This window comes from Antechinus flavipes, chromosome 4, assembly GCF_016432865.1.
Source record: "Antechinus flavipes isolate AdamAnt ecotype Samford, QLD, Australia chromosome 4, AdamAnt_v2, whole genome shotgun sequence".
NCBI classification, from domain to species: domain Eukaryota; kingdom Metazoa; phylum Chordata; class Mammalia; order Dasyuromorphia; family Dasyuridae; genus Antechinus; species Antechinus flavipes.
In genome coordinates this window covers 147,125,712-147,151,174 of record NC_067401.1, presented here as the reverse complement: position 1 = coordinate 147,151,174, position 25,463 = coordinate 147,125,712, and the positions used below count along the sequence as shown (strand labels likewise).

The following is a 25,463-nucleotide window of genomic DNA, read 5'->3' as shown; positions in this document are numbered from 1 at the left end:
CTTTACATAAATACTGCCTTTCAAAAGATATAAAAATAAATATAATCTTACAAGGCAACTCAAGACCAGGGTGTACAGTGGCATTTTTGACCATCGGAGGAGAATGACGCCCATCATCCATGTCAAGCTCTGTACACTGAGCTTCTCCATGTATTACAGCTAAACCCAAGCGAAGTCTCTCAGCATATGATTGGGCCCTAGGAGAAAACCCAAGAACGTTCATGAAAAAGAACCCTAGGAATCACTTCATCATTATTTAGTTGTCATCAAGAAAACCATTCCAATTAATTTTAACACCAATATACTCCGTATTTACACAAAAAGTATGGCCTGATCCTCAATTTGAATGTGTGTATGTGTATCTTATGAAGATGGTGGACTCTTTTGGTATTACATAGAACCTATTTACATCAACAAAAACTGACTATAGTATAAGAGTCACTGAGTTCTATCAAAGTTAGATTCTAATAAAAGGAGCAAAGAGATAACATATTTCTGGCTTATTTACCTTTTTGCAGCATCAGGAGACTTGGCTACAATGACTGCATTTCTGTAATTTGGAATCTGAATTAGGAAGAAAAAAAAGAATCATAAATGTCACTGCATATTACTAGTCACAGAATTAGATTAAAAAATCAGAAGTAAAAAAAAAAAATCACATGAAACAGAACAATATACTATAACTAAAGAAGAATCTTTAAAACATATTGGTCATTTAAAATCAGAAAAAAAAAAACCCCTTTGGCCTAAAAAGAATTAAATTCTGAATCTTTAATTTTGAAAAGAGTAAAAAAGATCACTAAATGAACTGAAAAAATGCAATCCTTTTTTGTCCTATAAATAACATGAGAATATTACTCATGGCTTGTTGATGGGGAGACTGAAATAGCTTATACCTTATACAGATGATTAGAAGAGACCTCTGTGGGAAAAATTATCTGTTTTGCCTTTTAGATGCCTGAATCCCACACCAGAAAAAGAACAAAGGAACAAAATATTTTAAAGAAGACTACTACTATGTTTTTGCTAGTTGCATTAAGAGAAGAATTTTCTCACTTCTTCTTGGATATACTGAAGTAGGAAAGGTGATGCTCTAAGGTTGTCCACAGGAAAGCTGAAAAAGCCTTGTATTTCCTTTTGATGAAGATCCATAGTTATAATGTGTGTTAAACCTGAAATTTTAAAACAAAAAATTAAAATGTTCTCACCTACAAATAGCGAAACACTGGACAACATCTTGTGGTCTAACTAAGGATCCCTGAGAGAAAGAGTGGCGAGTGATGCTGGCAGCTCAACAAAGGAGGCTTCAACAAGTCAGTTACACACAGGTCCTTTTTAAGATCACACCTCAATGAGAATTACTGACACAAAGGATTCACCAGGCCGAACTGAGAAGCAAAATAAGTTTGCTCCTACTTAGGATTTGTTTGAACTTGTTCCTGAAAACTTAGCAAAGAACAGAGAAGATAAAAGAAGAAATTTAAATAATGAGTCAATATACACTGAAACACGAAGAGATGCAGATGACAATAGTTTGATTAAAAGATAATTAGAAGGAAAAATAAAAGCAACAAGCAGCAAACTGGAAAAATAAAATACCAAAGTGGAAATATCAAAAGCAAAGCAATTTATAGGTTTAATCATAAATTCTGTTATTCCTATTTGTCTGACATAGAAGAAAAGTTGAGTTGTAGGCATGAAAGCAAAATAATGTTGGGAAAATAAAATACCTTGGTAAAAGAATCAGAAATACCAGTAAAAGATGGTATAAGGAATGAAAAGATTTTTTTTTTAAATTCAGTCATAAAACTATTAAAAAGAAAACAATTTGGACAGGAACAGAATTAGCAAATTAAGCAGCACAAATATATGAAACAGGCCAAAAGATAAAAAAAGGCTAGCAGAATGACAAGACTGATATTTAAAGACTAAAAAAAGGCAAAAGAAACATACTGGTGGAAAGAGTTTGTGCCATAATTACTAGTAGAGCCCTATACAAATTCTACAAAAACCAAGCAGTAGACTTATACTATGCAAATGACCAGCAAAACTCATACCTTATCTATTCCTTTATTTACTCATTCATTTTCTCTCTTATATATATAAAAATGGATACTTGGTTACTTGGTTCTGTTCCACCTTCAATAATGAGTCTATAAAATTCTAATATTTTTGGTTGTACTTACCTGCTTTGGCTAACATAGAAGCTAGAAGCTTGCACACAATAGAACCTCTCTTTCTCATTTTACTTTGTTTGCTATAGGGAAAGTAAGGGATGACTCCAGTAATATTTCTGGCACAGGCAGTCTTCAGCGCATAGGCCATGATCAATAACTCCATAACAGCCGTGTTCACATCTCTAAAATATTAAAATGTAATCATTAGGATTCATTTTTAATTCTGAATAACATTCCAAATCCTGACTAATAAAAGCATCAGAATGCTAAACTTTTACATCATAGTTCTTCCCCAGTTCTTTTGGGTTCTAAGGAAGACTCACCAGCTCCACCTACTTAACAGTTCATGCTAAATACTTCTGAATATTTAACTTAACAACATAAATAACCCGTTGCCTGGAACTTATACTCAGTTTTTTATGCTAGCTTATCTGTAACTGTGGGGATTGTTTCAGATCCCAAACCACAATCACAAGTAAATTGTGCAAGGCACCATGACATGACACCAATAGCCACCTGCTTGTACAATCCTCAGGTTTTAGGGACAAAAATCTAATTGCCAAAAAAGAAAAAGGAAAATACTAGCACAGTTGAACTCAAAGACTTGTTCTTTCTAAGGGATAAGCATTATTTTTAACCTTCAGATGGTAAAAATTTGGACTACTGAAAGAAAAAAGTAGGATATAAAGGGTGTGAAGGTAGAACAAGATCTGACAACTGATTGGATATGTAGTTTTGGAGTAACAGAAAATAAGGAGTCAAAAATAAGTATAATACTATACTCAACACTAACAAGGAAATTTGGAAGTGTTTGTTTTTTTTTGTTTTTTTTTTTTTGTTTGTTTTAATTTTTTTTTGGCAGTGGGATGAAGGGAAGAAAAAGAAGCATTGGGACAAGGGGATAGATAGAATATAATATTTATGATCTAGACTATAATCCACGTGACTCATCCTGTCCTGCCTCAAATGAAAAGAGATTCTCATTCACTGGTCACAATCTTCAAGCACATAATCTACCTTCTTTATAGAAGACAAAAGGTAGGGATGAATTTTTCCCAACAATACCTGCATATATTCAGCTAAGAAGTGGGTGCAGAGTGGGGAAGTGTTGGTGATAAGGGTATATGGTTAGGTTGGAGATTTAAAAAATCATGACTAGTTACCAAGACAATGGGGGGATTAGTTAACTTCTAAGTGATTGATCACACATTCCTTGGGGTCAAACCATAGCTTCCACTTTCAATACTACTTCTGTACTACAATCTCATTTTTTTCTCAATCCAAGGGAAAATCTGCTTAGCTTACTTAATTTTTAATTATAGAGCATTCATTTCTTGATAAACACTCCAATTCTAAACAAAAAAACAAAAAAAAGCGAAAAAAAAGCCAAACTAGGTGATAAGAGTAAGCCATACTGAACATCCTATGCCCACAGTCCTCCATCTCTTTACTGAAAAGCAGATATGATTTATTATTTGTTCTCCCAGAAACTAAGATTATATATTACAATGAATCAGAATTTAGTTAGGTACTAATGTTTCCATTTACATCCATGGTTTTTTCTATATATTGTTCTTGTGGTTTAGCTTGCTTCCTATTATTATCAGTTCATAAAGATCTTCCTACATTTCTCTGAATGCCATATGTTACTTCTTACATCATATTACACATATATGAAAATAATCCATTCCATTCACACACTACAATTTAGTCATTCACCAATCCATGCTGTACTATCATGCTGCTACCACCAGGGGGAAACCAACCCCAACTGCACAGTATGAATGAGAGAGTTCTCAGACCCACCCCTCCCTCTTCATATACCATTTTGATCTGTTATCAAAAGGAAAAAAAACAGACCAAAGATACCAAAGAAATTTCTATTCCGTTACAATGACTCTGGATTGCTACTCTGCATAAGCTGATCACAACTATAATTGGTTCCATGTTCAAAAGGGAAAATTGCAATGGGGACCTTTACCAGTAATATATTTTTGCCTTTTCCTTGAGACAATGTCTTATCTTTTTAGTTAGTGTGAGAATCTTCTTTCTAGGAAACTTAAATTCAACAAATATTTATAATCTTTTCCTCCTGTATATAGATTACTGAGGGAGGTGCTGAAAAAGATCTAAGTTCAGACAAGTTCTTGTACTCATGGAATTTAGAAGAGAAATGAGACCCAAACACAGACATTATTACATGGTAAGTGCATTAGGGATACTAAGAAGTACACTGGGACAGCAAAATGCTAAACTAGAGGGTCCTGGGCCTGAAGTCAAGAAAACTTCTCTCCCCGAGTTCAATTTAGCCTCAAACACTTCAGTTTTCTCATCTGTAAAGAGAGATGGAGAAGGAAATGGCATATCACTTCAGTTTGATTTCTGCCAAGAAAGCCCCAAATGGGGTCATGGAAAGTTGGACACATCTCAAGTGACTGAACAACAAACAACAACAAAATGCTCACATATAAAAGTGCTATGTGAAACTCAAGAGCATTGCTATCACAGGGGAAGATCTTGTTATTAGGCTTTAATAAATGGGTATGAATTCATGAGATAAAGAGAGGGAAAGATAGCATTTTAGGCAAGAGAACAGTATGAACAAATGAGGAGGACAAAACATAGGCAAGGCACTGAAGTTAAAAAACACCAAAAAATGAAACAATCCTTATTGAAAGGAACTTGTATTCTAATGAAGACAAGTACATATACAAGTATATACAAAATAACATGAAAATCAGAAACACAAAATGGCTGTCAAACAGTCTATGAGACAATAGGTACAAAAGCATTTGGTAAATCTAAAAGTGCTCTAAGAATGTCAGCTATTATTATTTTCCATTTTGTATGAGGTTTATACTATTTATACTAAGTGCTCACAGGGTTGAGTCAAAATTTTTATAAACCTTACACTGTCACATTAAGTTAAAAATTAATTTTCTCTATTTCTCAGACTCAAGAATGCTTGCTGTTTTGGGAAGGAGGAGAGAAAAGGGAGAAAAATCTGGAACAGCATTTTGCAAAGGTGAATGTTGAAAACTACCTTTGCATGTATTTGGGAAAAAAATAAAATACTATTAAAATTTCTTATTATTTTGCTGAGGCAATTGGGGTTAAGTGACTTGCCCAGGATAACACAGCTAGGAAGTGTCAAGCATCTGAGGCCAGACTTGAACTCAGGTCCTCCTGACTTCAGGGCTGGTGCTTTATCCATTGTGCCACCTAGTTACCCCCAAAAATTAAAATTAAAAAAAAAATAAATTATGCTTTGGTCTATCAAATGCAGCAATTCATTAAAGGAGAAAATAAGTATTAAAAACAAATACAAGTCCAAAACAGCAAGGACTAAAAAGAATAAGAAAGAATTCATACACCAGCAAAACAGTATGATAAATATCTATAATTAAAAATCTAAACTAAAAAAATCAAGAGGCCATAAACAGTTTAATGGAGAGGGGGGAGGGGAAAGAAGAGGAAGGAGAGGAAAGAAGAGGAAAGAAGAGGAATATATTCAAACTATAAATGAATCGCTGAAGAAAAAAAAATGAATTGACAAGTTCGTTTTTTCAAATATTTTCAAAGACAAAAGACATTCTACCAAAGTCTTTTGAGTCAAATATAGTCTTGTTACTCAAACCTAGGAGAAACAAAATAGAAAAAAAGAATTATAAAATTCAGTAAATATTGATGCAAAAAAAAAAAAAAAGGAATCCTCAAAGACTAGAGAAATGTATCTAGAAAACAAATAATTGAGGATAACAAAATTAGGTCCATACCAGGGATTCAAGGATGATTCAGAAATAATCACCATTTATCAAGCAGTTGTGTGCTAGACTTGCAGAAACAAAGACAGAAGTAAAAAAGTTCCTGCCTTCAACTCAAGAGTTTACATTCTATTGGTGAAGGATGTCAAAGGTAAATCACTGTTTCAGATGTTGTTGCTTATTTTATTTTTCTCACAAGGCAGGGTTCAATTTAAAATGGGAAATAACTGTGGCATAAAGAAAAAAGGCATCTATAAACTACAAACAAAAACGCAGACTAAGAATTTAAAAACTGTAGCAGTTTGGGACCATTTAGTATATAAAAGTGAGCAACTTGATAATTTCATAGTCCTTTTTACCTCTGAAATTCTGTGAAATTCATAAAGCCCACACTCCCATACAGATAAAGTAATAAAGAAATTGAGCCGTTAAATTAATTTTCCAAGGTCACATTGCTAGTAATTGGCTGTTTACAGTATATTCTATCCCTCACATGTAGTTAACATGTAAACAATGAATAAATAAATGATTTGAGATTCCAGCTTGGTCCATTAAGAAAAAATAAAAAATTTAAATGTTATAAAAGACAAAATATTGAAATGGTGACATGAGGAAATCAAGTCAATTATAGTACAATACAACATTAAAATATTCAAGACAAATTATAGTTCATCATTAATAGCAATAATGGATTCTGTTTCTGATATTTAATCATTTAGGCTCTTCTGAGGTGCTCAATATGGAAGCAGGTCAAAAGACAAGTATAGAGTGAATAAGCTTTAATGTCCTAAGCTATTCACTCTTAAAGATCATGATTGATGCTGTTTCAGATTTACTCTAAAGGAAAATTCATTCTATATCACATAGGCATAGATCCACTGTAATATAACTTATTTTTCTTTCCATCCAAACTTATTTGTATGTATTAAAATATTATTGAAATTACAATTAAATGACTGAAGAGTCTTAGGAACCTCATGGGCTGATGATCTTGAGTCATATCTGACTGTTTGAGATGCTCTTATTATTACTCGAGTGGTTTTCTATTCCCTCTTCTGGTGGATAAAAGCAAATAGAGTTTAAGTAATTTGCTCAGGATCACACAGTTAATAAGTGTCTAAGACTGTATTTAAACTCAGCTATTCCTGACTCCAGTGCTCTTTTCACTGAGCCACCTAGCTACCACTTTTACTCCAGATGAAAAAATTTTTGAGCAAACTTTGGCCTTTGAGTCCTCTACAGTATCTGGTGTACTTAAAGTGAAAAGTATTTTGTTGAATTGGATTTTAATAGCAGGTATTAAAAGAAAAAGGCAATTTATACAAAGATATTCATAGTAAGGTTAATAATGGAAAATCTGGAAACAACCCTTAAGTAATACATGTTAACATACCACCACTTCATGTAACTTATGGAAAAGTTTTTCCTAGAGTTTTGTTATTATCTGACAGGTATTCAATGAAGAGCACCTGGTTTGTCCACTGGTTATCTCACTAAGGGTTCTCTTTTTCTAGTTGTACATTTCTTTGAAGACATCTTTTATAACACTTTTACAGACTGTCTACAAATGCTAAGATTCTTGGCATATTTTATCCCTTTTCAATGCTGTATCATTGTCACTGTGGGAATGGAAGTGGCCAGGATCTTCAAGGACTGTGGACCTATTTGTATTGTTCTTTGTTTTCTGAGTTGAAGAGACTCAAAAATTCAGCACCAAATGGCCAGCCTACAGATGATGACCTTCTTTTATATTTAGGGAGGTTAGTCCTTGAAAAGAAGTTTTGTGGCTAGGTTTGTATATGCTGATTGCAACAATAAAAATATTAACAAAAAAATTCAGAAGCAAACATCTAGTTAATATCAGTTAATTAATGTTAGTAGTACAACTCGGGGAATAGGTATATAAAAGTTATTTAAATTTATAAAAAACAAACAAACAAAAAAGATTATGCTTTTAAGTACTAAACAGTTGGGAGGTCAACTAAGAAAGAAACCTCCTATTGCATTAATTCCATTTCACTCAAATTTAACTATTAGAGGAATATATTCTAATTAAAGAATGTAACAAGGTACAGGCCTTTACCATATTGATGGTTTCAGTAGAGAAGACAGAGGAAGAATTAAATATTGTTGAACCTTATAAACTAATCAAGGCCATTTAGAGAAAAAGGTTTCTAGAGACTGAGATCTTTGAGACAGTTTTTTACCTCATAGCTCCACTAGGACCCAGGACAACAACAAAATATTGAATGAACACATTAACTAGAAGATAAATAACATAACCCCCAAATTATTAATCTGAATTTTATTCCCTAGTGGTAAATATAAAAATATTCATAGCCGCTCTAAATGTGATAGTAATACATATTGTAAAACAGCTAACTAGAGAAGGACTAAATAAATGGCATTATAGCACACTGAAAAGCACTGGAGTCAGGAAGACTTAGGTGCAAAGCTACCCTCAGGTACTTACTGGCTGGCTATATCACCCTGGGTGAATAACTTAGCCACTATATGCCTCAGTTTCCTCATCTGTAAAATAGGGATGAAATAGTATTTATCTCCTGGTGTTGTGAGGATCAAATCAAATTTTTTAAGGTGCTTAGCACAGTAAACAAAACATAAATGTTAGCTATTAATATTCATAATATAGTATAATATGAAAGAAACAGGGAAAATATATATACCAAGAGATATTCATAAAAACCAGAACTATATACATACTAATTATAACTATATGAAGAGAAAAAGCTAGAGATAGTCTTTGCAAATCTTAAGCACCACAAGATCATAATGGTCAAAGCAAGAGAGGACTTTAGAGATGATCTAATCTGACCTCCTAAATCACAATTTAAATGCCATTTGCTATCTTGCCCACCCAAAGCTTCTTAAACTTTTTTGTATATTATGGCCCCCTTTGAATGTTTGTAAACATATAAAATAAAATAGGATTATAATGGAAACAAATATGCTGAAATATGGATACCAAAATATTTTGAAAAAACAAGTCCACTGACTGCAGATTAAGAATCCCTGTCTCAGTGAAGGTACTTTATTCTGTATTTGTATTTCTAGTCTCTAACACACAAAAAGTACTTAAGTATTTGAGATAAACTAAATTTCTTATTGATAGCTCTTGTTTACAATTTAATTTTTAAAAAACCTAAACAAATGATGATATATTACAAAAAAAAAAAAAAGTTGTCTTCCTAGATAAAAATTAAAATGTTTTATAGGGGAAAACATTACATGGTATGGAGACATGGTTCCATACACCCAGAATAGGTATACTATCTCCCTTAGCATGTAAATTCACACATTGTTGCACCTTGCACAGCTCCAATATGCACAGAACTTCAGTGATGTTTCTTTTTCTGACTAGAATAGTCAGAAAAAGTCATTATTTTGCTAGTTCTAAGAAAACAGAGATCCATACTGATAAAGGAAAATACAAATGGTCGTGGTGTTTAATAAAAAGCCCCACAGCAGAACTTACGTAACTAGAAGAAACTGCTCAGAGAGTTAGATTTTGCTCTAATGAGCACATAGTTGCATGAACCTAAAAATTCTATTTTGGAGGAAATATTTAGGTAGTACTACACATAAGTTCCTTGAAAGGAAAGAGATGTAAGTGAGCTCTAACCTTGGTATTGTCTGAATAATGAAGATATCTTGACCTCGAACAGATTCTTTTATTTCAACTCTTGTTTCTAAAAAGAAAAAAAAGAATTTAAACTCAGATAGCTCATAGCTCAATTGATATAAGTTAAAGTCTATTATAAAAAAGTTTTCTTGTCAACCCATAAATATTTATAAAATACCTATTGTGTGTCAGGCTCTATGCTTAAGTACCAGGGATATAAAAAGAAGGGGAAAAGACAGTCCTGTCCCTTCCCTCAAGGAGTTTATAATCAAATGGGGAAAACAACATACAATCACATAAAAAAGCAACCTATAGACAGGATGGATAGGAAATAATTATCAAAGGAATAATTTACAGAGGGAAAGTACTATGAATTTTAACAAATTGGGAAAGACTTCCTCTAAAAAGTGGGGATTTAATTGATATTTAATCAAGGTATGAGATGATTAAGGCTTACACTAAAGTGGTAGCAGTATCAGATGTATTTGAGACAAATTACAAAAGTGAAATTACCAGGCCTTATATTACACTTGTGATAGAAAGTGTCCTTCACATCCAGAGAGTTCTATGGAAACTGAATGTAGATCAAAACACAGTATTTTCACCTTTGTTTCTATTTCTTTGCTTGTGTGTTTTCCCCCCTTTTTTCGTGTTTGGTTTTTTTTCTTTTTGATCTGATTTTCTTATGCAGCATGACGAATATGAAAATATGTTTAGAAGAACTGAATTTTTTGTTTACTATCTTGGGGAGGGGGAGAGAGGGAGAAATGTAAAATACAAGGTTTTGCAAAGATAAATGTTGAAAATTATCTTTGCATGTATTTGGAAAAACAAAATAATAACAATAAAAAAGAAATTTTCAGGCCTTAACAACAGTTTGGATAATGTGGAGTGAGAGATAGTGATGAATACAAGATGACTTCTGTAGTAGTGAACCTGGGAGGATTGGGGGGAGCGGGGGGGGGGAGGATTACCTCTACAGTATAGGGAAAGTAAGCAAGCAGCTAGATATCCATTTTTTTTTTAAATTGTGAACTTAATCACCAACAAATACAAACATTTCAATATACAAAGAACAAGATATGAATAAAACATGGTGAACTTGTGTTACATGGTTTTTAAAACTACATGACAAAATTACTAAGATAGACACAAAATTGCTGTTTGTGATACCTTCACACTTTAAAAAGTATTTCAGTGATGCTTTTCTTTTTTTGGGGGGGAGGTGGGGAGGTATTATCTATCACTATTAACCTATAATGCTCATTGTTCTGAATAGAAGCCCTCACTTTAACAAATTTGTAGAGTTCAGCAAAAATCAATTCATTGGCTATAGAAGAGGAAGCCTATTTCATTCTAAATCTCTAGCCCATCACATTTTGAATTCACCATAGTTCATGCTTTGATCAGAGTTCTGAAGTTTTTTAAAATCCTTTTTTCACAACAGTATAAATGTCAATGCATGAACTAATCCACTTGAACTACAATTTAAATAAATCATAAAGGTTTTACTGGACCTATTATTCATAATTTTGAATTATTCTGACAAAATCATTATACAATTTGTTCAGCTTTTCCCCAAATGACAAAAACTTATTTTGCTTTGACAAAATTGCCAGTGTACTTTTGAACATAATCGGTTTTTCTGCCTGTCCTTGACCCATTTGTGATATATGACTAATAGTAATATCCCTAGTTCAAAGGGCATGTAGTATTTACTAACTTTGGTACACAATTACAAACTTTTCACAATGATTAAATTTGGAGCTCTATCAATGGTACATTAAACTCTTCTTTCAAAACTCTTAACAAAATGGCTAGTTTCTTTATAGGAACATGTTCTGTAATATCCAAAAACTAGGAAAAAAGCATATTCATTTCTTGAGGAATGGCTAAATTATGGCAAATGAATGTAATGGATTACTACTATAAGAAACAACAAATATGATGAATATAGAGAAGCATGGAAAGACTTTAATAAGTAATCAATCCAGGAAAATGATATACACAATATCTAAAACACTAGAACAAGAAATTGAAACTGAATATGGTGAAATTATGATGACTCAGGGGATATGAAAGAGTACCTCCACCTACTTCTTTGTCTAGGGGGAGAGGACACTGTAGCTTCATCAAGGCAAACTTTTTTGAAATGTTGCTTAGCTTTGCTAAACCTTTCCCCTCCCCCCTTTATTATCAGGGATTGCTCTCTGAGATAAAATGAAGGGTAGAATGCATTAGAATGAGTGATATAATATATAATAAAATATGAGTGATATAAAAATGAAAAAATAACAAATATAACAATTGCTGTATTCCTCTTCTTATCTTTGCCAATTTGATGGGAGATGTAACCCTGAAATTCTATCAACCTGCATTTGCTTTGTAATTAGGGATTTTTAGTATTTTTTAAATATTCTTGTTGATAGCTTACTTTTCTTCTACCAAAAAAAAAAAAAAATCAGTAACATTGAAACACAACCTTCTCCTATGTGGTATGGATCAGATTTTTTTTTTTTTTTTTTTTTTTTTTTTTGGTTAGTGCACTGAAGGCTCTTCATGGGCCAAAATCTGTGTTGTTTTTTCATCTTTCTGTCACTAGCACAATGCATCAAGCACAACTAAGTTAGCTCTTATCTGTTTGTTGAATACTAAAAGCTAACATTTTCTAAATGTAAATGTTTCTGGGATCCTGCATACATAATGGCTAGTGACGTACACTGGAAAAAGGAGAACTTAAAGACGGAAAGCAAGCATGAAACCTGAATTTAGGTTCTGCCACTTACCATATCTGTGACTCTGGATAAAAGACTTCCCCTTTCTAGACCCAATTTCCTCATTGTAAAATGAGGGGGGACTAACTTTGAAAATTTCCTTCAGCTCTTAATCAATCTTGTTGTCAAAGAAACTGTATACAAAAGATTGAGAAGCTTCTAAAAAATGTTGTATAAAAAGCTTATTTCTAAACTAAGCAGGTTAGTGAATAAAGGCAAAAGTCTCACCTCCATTTGTCTCCTGGTACACAACAGACTTTCCCAACTCGGCACCAAGACGCCTATAGGAGGAAAAACAGTGATTAATAGTATATATTAATAGTATAGGGGATATAGAGGAACCATTGCCATTCATGGAGAGGAAAAGGCCATTCTCAAAGATGATAGCCAAAAAAAGACAGAGGGTCTGGGTGGCACAGAAGCACTCTCCAATATCTCTTCCCATTCCAACAATAACCTGATGAGTAGCATAATGTATCCCACATCCCAGAAAAATGTCTTTCAGGCAGGACCTGAGCTTTACAATACTCTAAAAGCCTCCCAATAATGGAGAAGAAGGAAAGAAGAGAAAGTTCAACCCTATATTTTTCAACTAAGGAAAGGAAATGGTATGGCTAAAGGCCACAAATCATGTCCAATGCTACAGATTTACCGTAGCATCTCTCATTCCATTCACAATTGCGAGTCTGCCCTTCGATCTTAAATACATCAGAAAAAAAATTTTGAGACTATATGATTTTGTTTTGGTTTGTTTGAGGTTTTTAGGAAAAAGGAGAGAAAGATCATGGGAAAAATTAGATCTGTGATTCCATTGGCATATGGATTTTATAAGGTAATACTAAGGTCTTAATTAAAACTTTGGAAACTCCAAATAGGTTGAAAAACAAGGCTAAATATGAGAAATTTTTAATATATAAATTTATATATAAAGGCTATAAATGAGAAACTGTTCAAAAGGAGCCAGAAACTAGTAAAGGTTGGAAGGGGGTTGCCACTAGGGAGGCCAGTATGGTCTGATAAACAGGCTTTTTTTGAAGCCTATAGGCTCTGGGAGAAGAGTTGCATCAGGGAAAGCAGTACCTATAAAAGGGATCAACTGGTTAACTTTGATAGTACTGAAAGTTTGCAAGTTCACAGCCTGTCCCTGAGATTCTGAAATACAACACTCAATGCCCCCAGCAAAAAAGCAACAGGACCAGGATGGACCTACCTTCTAGATGTGCTCTAAAATCCAAAGATGGGAAGTATCCTGGAAGTATGGGCAATTTTTTTTTAAATCCCTCCATTAAAAAAAAACCATTATGATGACAAGGAAGTTCAGGACATAAATGCAAAAGATGATTTTAAAACATCTATACATAAAGATTCAAAGAAAAATACAGCTATGTTTATATATGTGTGTGTGTATATATATATATATATATATATATATATATATATATATATATATATATATATATATATATATATATATTCAATTAGAATTCCTGGATTCATTTTTGTTTTTCTTCCCGGGTTATTTTTACCTTCTGAATCCAATTCTTCCTGTGCAACAAGAGAACTGTTTGGTTCTACACACATATATTGTGACCTATTTAACATGTACAGGACTGCTCGCTATCTGGGGGAGGGGAAAAGTCAGAACAGAAGTGAGTGTAAGAGATAATGTTGTAAAAAATTACCCTGGCATGGATTCTGTCAATAAAAAGTTATAATTATTAAATATATATATATCCCCCCCCCAAAAAAAAATATATATACATTCTGATGAAAAGCTCAAAGTTGTGTAGGAACTTTAAAGTTTAAACAAGTGTTTGTACACATAAAAAGGTAAATATGAATGAACATAAAAAACTAAACAAGGGCAAACTTCTAATTTTCCAATATAAGGAAATGGTACCTTTAATCAGGATTCATAGAGCAAATTCAATTAGATAAGGCCAAGGAACAGTTTTTTCTGTTATGTCTTGACCTTAAGAAAAGAATGGAAGAGAAAGGACAAGAAACATATTGATGGTGGAAGTGGAGGGAAGGCAAAGTAGAAATGTGCTGATACTTCAATCTAATTCTCTTCTCTACTGGTCAAAAGAAGGAATACACACACACACACACACACACACACACACACATACACACACATGTATGTATGTATGGAAATACATTTCATTCAACAGGGAAACCAGAAGAAAAGGGAGGAAAAGGGCAATGGTAGATTAAGGAACAGATTAATCCTAAGCAAAACTCTAGAAAAATATTTGTTTCTTTTTGAAGGGGCAAAGATGGCAAAAATGGGAACCTGAAGATGTCCATAAATTAGGGAATGGATAAACAAGTTATGGAATATATGATAGATTACTATTGAGTTGAACATTTATTAAAATAATGACTAAACATGATTTCAGATGACTGATAGAAATATGCTATCTACCTTTGATAGATGTAAAGGATTCAGAAAAAGAAATATTTTTAGGATATGATCCATAGGAGAATTTGTTTTAACTGATGATACATGTTTATAATGGGTTTTATTTTTCTTGTCTTTTCAATGGTTATTGGGAGTGGGGGGGATTTTGAGGGGGAAGTTATAAGAGGTTAAAGAAAAAAGGTGAACCGTGACTGATTAAAACAAAATATTCTAACTCTGATCAATACAATTACCAATCATATTCTTAAAGACTCATGATGGACATGCTGATTATACACCTCTCCTTTAAAAGTTCTGATGGATGTAAAAGTTTCTTTTGCTTGATCTGTTTGTAAGGGGGGTTGTTTATCCTGCTTTCCCAAGGCAGAGTAGGGAGAGAAAAATAAAATGCTCACAAAGGTTAATAGCAAGGAAGTCAGTACTTCCCTGAAAAAAGTTAAAATGAAAATTAGACTTGGCTAGACACTTGACATTGGCAAATACTATCTTACTTGCCTTAGAAGTTATGTGCTTTTTTATACATTTATACTCTATTTTATATAGACAGCTCCTCCTGAAAGGCAAGAGTATCTCATTCACCTCTGTATCCCCTCCAATACCTAACTGCAATGTCCTTGATATAGCAAGCCAAACAAAATGTTTGTTGAACTAAATGGAAGTCAGATGACATGGGCTGGAACCTACCTAGATATATGACCTTACAATAATGTTAATTTCCTGTCTGTAAATGAAAGAACTGAGCTAGATTATTTCTAAGGTGTCTTTTGGTTCTGATGTTCTATAATTCATTTAACTATTCCAACTCAAATTAACATATAAATGAGTAAACATCTATTAAGCATATATATATAAGGCAGGCACAGGGCAATGCACTGGGACGATACAAAAAGTGGCATCATTGCTGATCTTATGAAATTTACTTTTCTTTTTTAAACTTATTTTTAAATGGTATTTTATTTTTCCAAATATATGCAGAAAGCTTTTAACATTCACCTTTGCAAAACCTTATGCTCCAAATTTTTCTCCCTCTTTTTTCCCCCTTTCCTCTTCTCCCCAAGACAGCAAACAATCTGGTATAGGCTAAACATATGCAATTCTTCTAAACATATTTCCACATTTGTCATGCTGAGCAAAAAAAAAAAAAAATCAAAAGGAAAAAATGAGAAAAGGAAAAAAACCCAAATAAACAAACAACACAAAAAAAGGTGAAAATACTATGTTTTGATCCATATTAAGTCTTCATAGCTCTCTCTGGATAAGGATGGCACTTTCCATCACAAGTCTTGTTGAATCATTGTTGAAAAGAGTCAGGTCCATCACAGTTGATCATCACATAATCTTGTTACTATATACAATGTTCTCTTGATTCTGCCGTTTATATTTTAATGGGAAACACAAATATACATATAAATACATATATAACATAAAATTATATACAAAATGGTTATGGGAGAGAAGGCACTAGAAGACAGTTAATAGAGAAAGGTTTCATGTAGAAGGTGGAATTTGAGTGGAGATTTGAAAGAAACCTAAATCAAAGAGATGAGAATGGAGTGCGCATTCCAGGTATGGAGGATGGCCAATGCCAAGAAATAGGAGATAGTGTCCTGTATGCCAATATAGATGAATTACGAACTGGAAAGATAAGAGATCAGGTTGTAAAAGGATTTAAAAGCCAAACAGGAGTTTGATTCTACAGGCAAAAAAGAGTCACTGGAATTTTTCAGACTTTCACTTTTGGAAAATTACTTTGGCTGCTGTATAGAAGACTGGAAAGGGCATTTAATGTGATGTGAACTTGAAGTCCAGTTAGATTAATGCAACAGTACATGTAAAAGTAGATGAGAACCAGAATAAAGAAGCAACCTGTGAGTGAAGAAAATGGAACTAATAAAGAAGCTATGGAAAACTGTGCATACCCTTTGACCCAGCAATGTTTCTACTGGGCCTATATCCTCAAGAGATCTTACAGGAGGGAAAGGGACCCACATGTGCAAAAATGTTTGTGGCAGCCCTTTTCATAGTGGCAAGAAACTGGAAACTTATTGGATACCTATTAATTGGAGAATGGTTGAATAAATTATGGCATATGAATGCTGTGGAATATTATTGTCTGTAAGAAATGACCAGCAGGAATCCAATTCTCCCTGTGCAACAAGAAAACTGTTCGGTTTTGCACACATATATTGTATCTGGGATATACTGTAACCTATTTAACATGTAAAGGACTGCTTGCCATCTCGGGGAGGAGGTGGAGGGAGGGAGGGGAAAAATCGGAACAGAAGTGAGTGCAAGGGATAATGCTGTAAAAAATTACCCTGGCATGGATTCTGTCAATAAGTTTAAAAAAAAAAAAAAAAAAAAAAAAAAAAAAAAAAAAAAGAAATGACCAGCAGGATGATTTCAGAGAGACCTGGAGAGACTTACATGAACTGATGCTAAGTGAAATGAGCAGAACCAGAAGATCATTACACATGGTAACAAAACTATACGATGATTAATTCTGAGGGACGTGGCTCTCTTCAACAATGTAATGATTCAAACCAGTTCCACTTGTTCAGTGATGAAGAGAGGCATCTACACCAGAAAGAGGGCAGTGGGACCAAAGTATGGACCACAACATGGCATTTGTTTGTTTTCCTTCACAGGGTTTTTTTTTCCCCTCTAGATCCAATTTTTCTTGTGCAGCAAGATAACTGTATAAATATGTATATATATTTTGGGTTTAACATATATTTTAACATATTTAACATGCATTGGACTACCTGCCATGTAGGGAAAAAATAATTTTTTTTTTTTTGGCAGGGGAGTGGGGGAGAGGAGAGAAAAATTTGGAACAAAGTTTTGCAAGGGTCAATGTTGAAAAATTACCCATGCATATGTTTTGTAAATAAAAAGCTTCAATTAAAAAAAAGAAGAAGAAACTATGGGAGATTCAAGCAACAAGACTTGGCAACGGATTGAATATGTAATGAAAGACAGAGGAGCTGAGGACTACACAAGGATTTTGAACATCAGAAACTAGTAGATGATCTTGGACAATATTGGGAAATAGATTTTTGGGAAAAGATGAGTTTTGTTTTTAAATATTTTAAAACATTAGATTAAATTTTAAAATGTGTTTTAAAAAATTTCAATCTAGGGCACTAGGTGGCACAGTGGATAAAGCACCAGCCCTGAAGTCAGGAGAATCTGAGTTCAAATCTCACCTCAGACATTTAACACTTCCTAACTGTATGAACCTGGACAAATCACTTGACCCCAATTGCCTCAGCAATGAAAAAAAAAAATCAATCTGCATTAAGATCTACCTTCTTTTCTCTAACCATTTTCCTTCCTCCCCCAATTGAGAATGCAAGAAAAACAACTCATTATAAACGTGTATGGTTAATTAAAACAAATTTCTGCATTGATCATATTATCAATATATAAAAATTTTTTGTTGCCTTCTGCATTCTGAGTCCTTAACTTCCCTATTAGATGGGTAGAATGTTTTATTAGTTTTCTGAAATCCTGATTGGTCATTACTGACAAAATTTCACTACAACAGGATTCATATAATTTTCAGGGAGCTTGTTCCTTGAGGAAGGTTTTATACCTCTTAGGTCAAGCTATTACTTCTGTTTCAATATTTCTTCCATAGCTCCCATTTCTTTTTCAATTTTTCTTCAAGTGCTCTCATTCCATTTATAAAAATATGTTCAACTTTTTAAAAACTCTTTGCTTCATTTTTCTAGGAATTCTGGGTATGTGTCCAAGTTGCATTTGAAGTCGTTCACTTTTCTTCTGAATCTTGTGTCTTAAGTTTAACAATATAACAGCTTTGTGGTGGGGCTTTTTTTTCAGTTTGCTCATTCTTCTTTACTCATTCTAGATGTTAAGGATGGGATTTGAGGCACTTCTGGAGGGAAGATCTGGTCTAGTTCCATTGCTGTTTTCTTGGTATTTTGTTATTCTAGGATCTCAGGAATAGATTGGGGATCTGCAAGCTTTCAGTGTTCTGCCCTCCAAGTTTCTGGATTTGGGTCTGAGAAATAGTAGACTGTTTCTGGATTCCAAACTTATCAGTGAGCTGGAAAAGTTCTACTGGTCAGAGCTGTGGGTTACCATTTAACCTAAGTTTCCTACCCTAGCTAATCCTCTGCAAACTAGTATAACGCTAGAAATAATACTCTGCTGAGTTTGCTGCTGCCAGCTTCTGAACTCTCTTCCCCACACAGTCTAGAGCCTCCCCACCTAGGAATGCCCCTTCCCTGTACAAGTCCTTTTCTCAATCTTCCACCTTTGAACTGTGACCCAAAATTGGAGAAGGCAATAAAGCTGCCAGTTTTGTACCTGCCCTGCTGTAGTGCCTGCCTCAGTATAGAATTGGGATCTCTTCTTGGTCTGGAATGTGTGCCATGAGCCCTAGGCTAGATAGGATCTCCCAATCTGTCTCCATATCTGGAGATAAGCAAGACAAATGGCTCACTAATTTTTTTTCTGGATTTCCCTATCAAGATTCAATCTATATTTGTCAGGAGTTTATGGAGGGAAGCCTAATATAACTGCTTCCAGTCACTATACCATTAGGTGTGTAAGGGATATTTGGATAGAATTGCCTTCTGGTAATTTGTTCTGGGTAAAAAGGAGCTAAGGACAGAGAGTAGGGCTAGATATATAGATTTGGGATTCACTGGCACAGAGATGAGAGAACTGATGGAAGCTGATCAGATTACCAAGTGAGGGAGTACAAATAGAGTACAAAGACAAGTCATCCTCTATATTCTTGCCACTCTAACCATATTCTTAATACTTAACTTCTCAAATGTCACCACAATCAAATCACTTGCCAACCTATGAAATAAATATACCCCCATAACTATTATATAGAGCCTTGGTACAAATACATAGGGAGTAACATGGATGACAATCATCAAAAGAGATTAGAGACTGTTCAGAAGGAGAAGAGGTGAACATGGAGAGAATAGCATTAACAAAAACTCAGCTAAGAGTACACAGAAAAAGAAGGGGGTCAACAATTTCAAATGTGACAGAAATCAAGAAGACTGAAGGCTAAGAAAAGGTCAAGAGGTAATTGACAGCTTTGGAAAAAGTAGTCTCAGGTGAGTGATAATAAGAGGAGACTGAGGAGATAAAATGGGAGGCACTAGATGGCATGATAGTTGGCAGATTGGTGATATCTAGTAAGGTTAGTATCTAAGGAAGACTCAGGTATGTTTGTAAGCAGCAGAGAGAAAAACAAGTATATAGGTAGAGATTGAAGATAAGAGGATGTGATAATGGGGGCAATCTGAATGAAAAGAGAGGTAAGAACAAGGATTCATGAATAAGAGAAGGGACACCTCTTTATCAGAGACTAGATGGAGTTAAAAAGAAAATGAGAAGGTCCAATTTTGGGGATTGCAAGATAAGGAATAAAGAAATTTTTGTTAATAGCCTCAATTTTTTTGGTCAAATATGAAAGTGAGGGCCTGAACAGTAGTGGGAGATGGTCTTGGAGACTAGGGGAGGGGAAAAATATGTGAAACTGTCTCAAGAAGAAAGGGATAGAAAATTAACGTGTTGGTCAGTCTTGTCTGACTCTATGTAACCCTATGGGCTTTGTCCATAGAATTTTCTCGGAAAAAATAAGAGTGGTTTGCCATTTCTTTCTCCAGTGTCTCCATTTCAAAGACAAGGAACTGAGCCAAACAGGGGTTAAGTGATTTGCCCAGCTTCGAATATCACAAACTAGATAGGAATTCAGATTCTCTAACTTCAGAGTTAAAGTTCTTCATTACTTAAATGGTACAGAGAATTAATTAGATTGAAATAAAAGAACTGTTGGGTAAAAATCACTAAACCTAGCTATTTCATGAATTTACTCAACTTTAAAAAGAGAGTGTAGATTAAATTACAGAACAGCTTTAACTCAGTGAGCCTATCAATCTAAAAGAATGTTAAGCATGAGAGTAGAAAGTCTCCTTAAAAATTTTTTTTGGTACCCTCAGGGTCTTGCATTTAGGGAGGGGTAAAAGAAAGAACTGGAAGATAAATCATTTATCTATTTCACAGGTTCCATATCTTTAAAATAAAAAAAAAAAATTGGTACAGCTAGATGGCGCAGTGGATAGAGCACCGGCCAAGGAACTGGAGTTCAAATTCGGCCTCAGACATTTAATACTTACTAATAGTGTGACCCTGGGCAGATTACGTAAGCCCCAATAGCCTAAACAATAAAATAAAAAAATAAAATGAAAGAGGAGGTTCAGATCAGTTTTAATTCCATGATTCAATCATCCCAATACAATAAAACTAAACCCGAGGGCACGTACCAAACTGAGAATTTAAGGTATTGGTCGAGAAATCAGGGGAATAATGGAGTTGTCTAAGAATCGTGGCCACTGGGATATGAAACGGCCTGAAGAATTTGGATAGCATTAACCTCTATGGAGAGAGATGATTGAGTAAGTAGTAGCAACAGGGTATTGAAAGGATAGTTAGGTTTCTATGTCTTATTAGTTCTGTTTTTTTATCAAGCAGAAAAAAGGTGAAGTGGATATCTAATTCTTTAATGAAAGGTCATAAAGAAAAACTGATAAAAAGAAACAAAGTCCGTGCAAAGTGAGAAGGTAATCAGTGTAGTGAGGTTCTTTGTAGCTCTGGTGTGAAAAATCAAATCCAAATTGGTTAACAGCCCAGGCTCATCACTCCTAAAGAGAAAGAAGACACCCAAATCCATTCTCTCTGCCTAGGCCTTGCTTTTGCAAACCTGCCTTCTCTCTCAGGCCCAAATGCAAATACGGTACTTAAAGCTAGAAGTACCTCAGAGACTTTTAGTATACTCCCTCTCTTTTACCGATTGTGGAACTGAGGCCCAAAGCCGGAGAAATAACTCGCCCAAGATTGGAACCGATCTCCTGATTCCAAAACCAGCCCCAGCCACCCCCATGTCGCGCGTGCGCACCCACTCTCGCTTACTCGGTGATGCGCTTGGCCAGCTCGGTGCAGGCAGCGGTGGAGTTGGCCGAGAAGACCCGGTATCCCGTACGGGCGGCGTTCATGGTTGGGAAGGCGACAGGTCGGGCTCGAAGGGTGCGAAAGGTCGAGGACACGGACAGCGGGGGTAGCAGCAGCAGCTTCTTGGGCATCGTCCGGCCCTGCGCTGGCTGCGCGGGGAGGCAGGAAGAACTACTGAGGCCAAGGTCGAGGTGGCCTCCGCCCGGGGAGCAAACGCAGTGGGGGGAGGGGACGAGGTCGGAACAGGAAGGGAGGAGTCTGGTGGTCTCAGTCCGAGCCCCCGGGTAACCCTCAGAGCCCTAGTGACTGCCCGCTCCGCGAGCTCCAACTACTAGGAAAGAGTTAGGCCCTCCCCGCTACGAGAATCTGAGAGGCGCGGGCTAGAGCGTCGTTCCCCCTCGCCTCAGACTCCTCCTCCGATGGGCGGTCCGAGGCGGCTTCTCTATGGAAAGTGGCAAGGGAAACTCATCGTTTCCACTTCCGGCCACTAGGGGGACTCTTCTCCGTAGCCTCCGACAGCGTTATGCTAGTCAGTCCCATGGTTAACGCTTCTGCCCGCATCCAAGATGGCCGACGCCGAGGTTCATGGTATTTTAAAAACTGCACTAAGCGAATTCCAAAACGATAAAAGTTTTCGAGCTTATCTTAGGACACTAGTTATTTAGAAGTAAATGGAGAGAGAGAGGAAACCCAGGAAGTCTCTTCAAGACAGGGCATCTATGTCTAAAGAATATGGGTTCCACGCTGCAGCCTTATACCGCTATGTTCATTGGCGCATGCGCCTTTATTTGAAGGTGAGGTGATTGGCTGAACATCCTTTTTGCAGTAATAGACAAAAAAGTCCCCGGGGAAGGCTGTGATCCTCCACTGGCTATGTCAGTGTTATATGTGCTTTCATAGGAACTTAAATTTAGAATTGCAAGGACCTTAGCTCGGGGGTATGATGGTAAATGTTTAACATCCGGCTGGGGGAGGGAGCCTGCTTTTAAGTTTAATCTGCATCATTAACATTTTCTCCATCTGGTCAACAAAGCAAATCAAGCATATCCTGATTTCCAACACACTGAAAATGTAACTTTCGGCTTCACTTTGACCCAGCATACTTCTGCATTTGTCATCGAGTCCAATCCCCTCATTTAACAGATAGGGGTTCCTGGAAGTTAAGTGATTTATATATATGACACAAAAGTGAGCAGAATTTGACTCTAGGTGACCGAGGTGACACAACCCCTTGCACTGGTTTTCCACTCCTTTTTAGTCAGTTCAAAGCTTTCCTGGTTCTTTCACAAGCATAATAAAAACTTAGGTTTCGAAAACTCTTTTGAGATTTAGAAACTGATTTCATAACAGCTAAATAGTGTCCCAACTCCACAGATTAGAAAACTGACAGAAAACTGAAGTGATTTGCCCAGGATCACAAAGCTCTAAGTATTGGACTATGGAATTGAATCCATGTTTTCTGACTCCAAATTCATTGCACTTTTTTTGCTTTCCCTTCCCCACCCCCCACCCTCCCCAAACCTCCAACCTCCCACTCACCCCCATGCTTGCTTTCATTCCTAGAATTCCCTTCTCGTCTAATTTCCATTCAGGTCTTAAACTTTTTCCATTTGCCACACTTTTTTGCCAGAGAAATTTTTATGTGTTCCCAAGAATATAGGTGTATAAAATAACATATAAATCAAACATTTACAGATAGTAAATCATAATTTCTCAACTCCCACATTCAATTAGGAAACCTCCATATGGGATCAAGAGCCAATTTAAGAAGCTGGGTTTTAAAGGTAACCAACTCAATCCCTCAATTCTAGTACCTTCCCTGTCATAAATTTTTATTTCCTTAATTAAATTTTAAGCTCCTTGAAGCAGAGGCTGTCTTTTGCCTGTTTTGTGCCTCAGTGCTTAGCATATGTCCTGGCACTTACAAGACATTTAATGCATGTTTATTGACTAACCATGATCTTAGAATTCTTGGCTTTCTTCAAAACTTAGTTTAAGTGCCACCTTCTTCTAGAAGCCTTAAAAAAGCTCCAAAAAGCCTAACCTTTGAGACAATGCCTCCCCATCTTGAGTCAGAACCCAACTTTAGCAAAAAGTACAAAGTGAAAAAATAGGCTGAGAAAATAAACAACAAAAAGAATTTGACTATAAAAGGCTACTCTGGTGATAGGAAAAGAACAACATAAACTCAAAAGATAACAATATAAAAACAGCTTACAACCAAAATCTCAAAGAAAAATCCTAATTGAATCCAAGCCTGAGAATTAAAGGAAAAGATGAGTGGTAGACAAAAAATTTGGGGAAAAAAAAGTGATGTGAGAAAATTATGAAAAGAGAATTAACAGCCTGATAAAAGAAGCACACAAAAAATACCAAAGAGAATAATGTCTTAAAAGACAGAAGTGACCTAATAGTAAAAGAGGTACAAAAATTCACTGAAGAAAAGGACTTTTTAAAAAATAAAGCTTTTTGTTTTCAAAACTTTCCTTTGGGTCAGTCCACCACAGCACTCTGCCTTGGGATGTCTTTCCCCTTCCCCCTTACCTATTCCTACCCTTTCCCCTTCTCTCATGCCACTAACTCCACTATACTTCTCAACCCCTCTTCTCCTTATAATTAACTCTTTTAGGGTGCTAAGTCCTTTTAGGATTTAGCCGGCCACCAGGGGGACTCTTCTCCGTAGTCTCCGACAGCGTTATGCTAGTCAGTCCCATGGTTAAAGCTTCTGCCCGCATCCAAGATGGCCGACGCCGAGGGTCATGGTATTTTAAAAACTGCGCTAAGCGAATTCCAAAACGATAAAAGTTTTCGAGCTTATCTTGGGACACTAGTTATTTAGAAGTAAATGGAGAGAGAGAGGAAACCCAGGAAAAGTCTCTTCAAGACAGGGCATCTATAGCTAAAGGATATGGGTTCCCCGCTGCAGCCTTATACCGCTATGTTCATTGGCGCATGCTGCCAGCTAAGGGAATGCCTCATCTTCATGGGATACTCCCTTTCTAGTAGATAATTATGAGTTCCACTGAAAAACTTATCTTCCATATGCTCTCCCAAGTCTTTTTCATATTTGCCATTACCAGTGTTTCTTGTTTCCCTTCGTTTTGTCTGTAACTTCTTCTCTAAATAAATCTACCTTTTGCCAAAGAGAATGACCATTGTGAATTCTTCATATGACCAAACCCTGACTTTTGATGCCTGCCATCATTTGGTGACAAACTCCACATCATAGAACACATCACTATCCATTCCTCATTTTTAACCCTGGTTTGTTTGATTTTTTTCTTCATTCCTGCTTTTGCTTAATCCATCTTCCATTGCTTGAATGAACTCTTTCTCATTTCCCCTACCAGTGTGGAAATTCTTGCTTTAAAGCCTAATTTAGGTGACAAATTCTTCAGATCTTTTCTTGAAAGAAACTGTGTAAACATAAGGTCTTGGGGTTAGGTAAATCAACTACACTTTGATTCATATGCCACTCAGAGTTTACTCTGGGAAAAATCTTCAAATATAACTGACTAGTACTCCATTGATGAGGAGCCCTCACTTCCTGTTCCAAGTGAGGAGCCCTCACTTCCCATACAGGCACTTAAGGTAACAATTCAACTAAAAGATATAGGACAAGTTTTGAATTAATTGAGACAGTAGCTTTAGCAAAGTTGCCTGCTACAAAATAAATCC

The 25,463-nt window shown here is 35.5% G+C and overlaps 1 protein-coding gene across 1 annotated transcript in view; it reads right to left on the bottom strand.

Moving 5' to 3' along the window:
- Positions 1-22,258, bottom strand: part of PRPSAP1 (phosphoribosyl pyrophosphate synthetase associated protein 1) — a 31,601-nt gene extending 9,343 nt beyond the window's left edge. Inside the window, exons 1-7 of the mRNA XM_051995007.1 lie at positions 21,747-22,258; positions 12,587-12,639; positions 9,585-9,651; positions 2,187-2,359; positions 1,057-1,172; positions 509-564; positions 52-197 (exon numbers count right to left, since the gene is read on the bottom strand). Coding sequence (XP_051850967.1) covers positions 52-197; positions 509-564; positions 1,057-1,172; positions 2,187-2,359; positions 9,585-9,651; positions 12,587-12,639; positions 21,747-21,916 — 781 coding nt within the window. The 5' untranslated portion in view covers positions 21,917-22,258. The remainder of the gene's footprint in view (positions 1-51; positions 198-508; positions 565-1,056; positions 1,173-2,186; positions 2,360-9,584; positions 9,652-12,586; positions 12,640-21,746) is intronic.
- Positions 22,259-25,463: the final 3,205 nt, after the last annotated feature.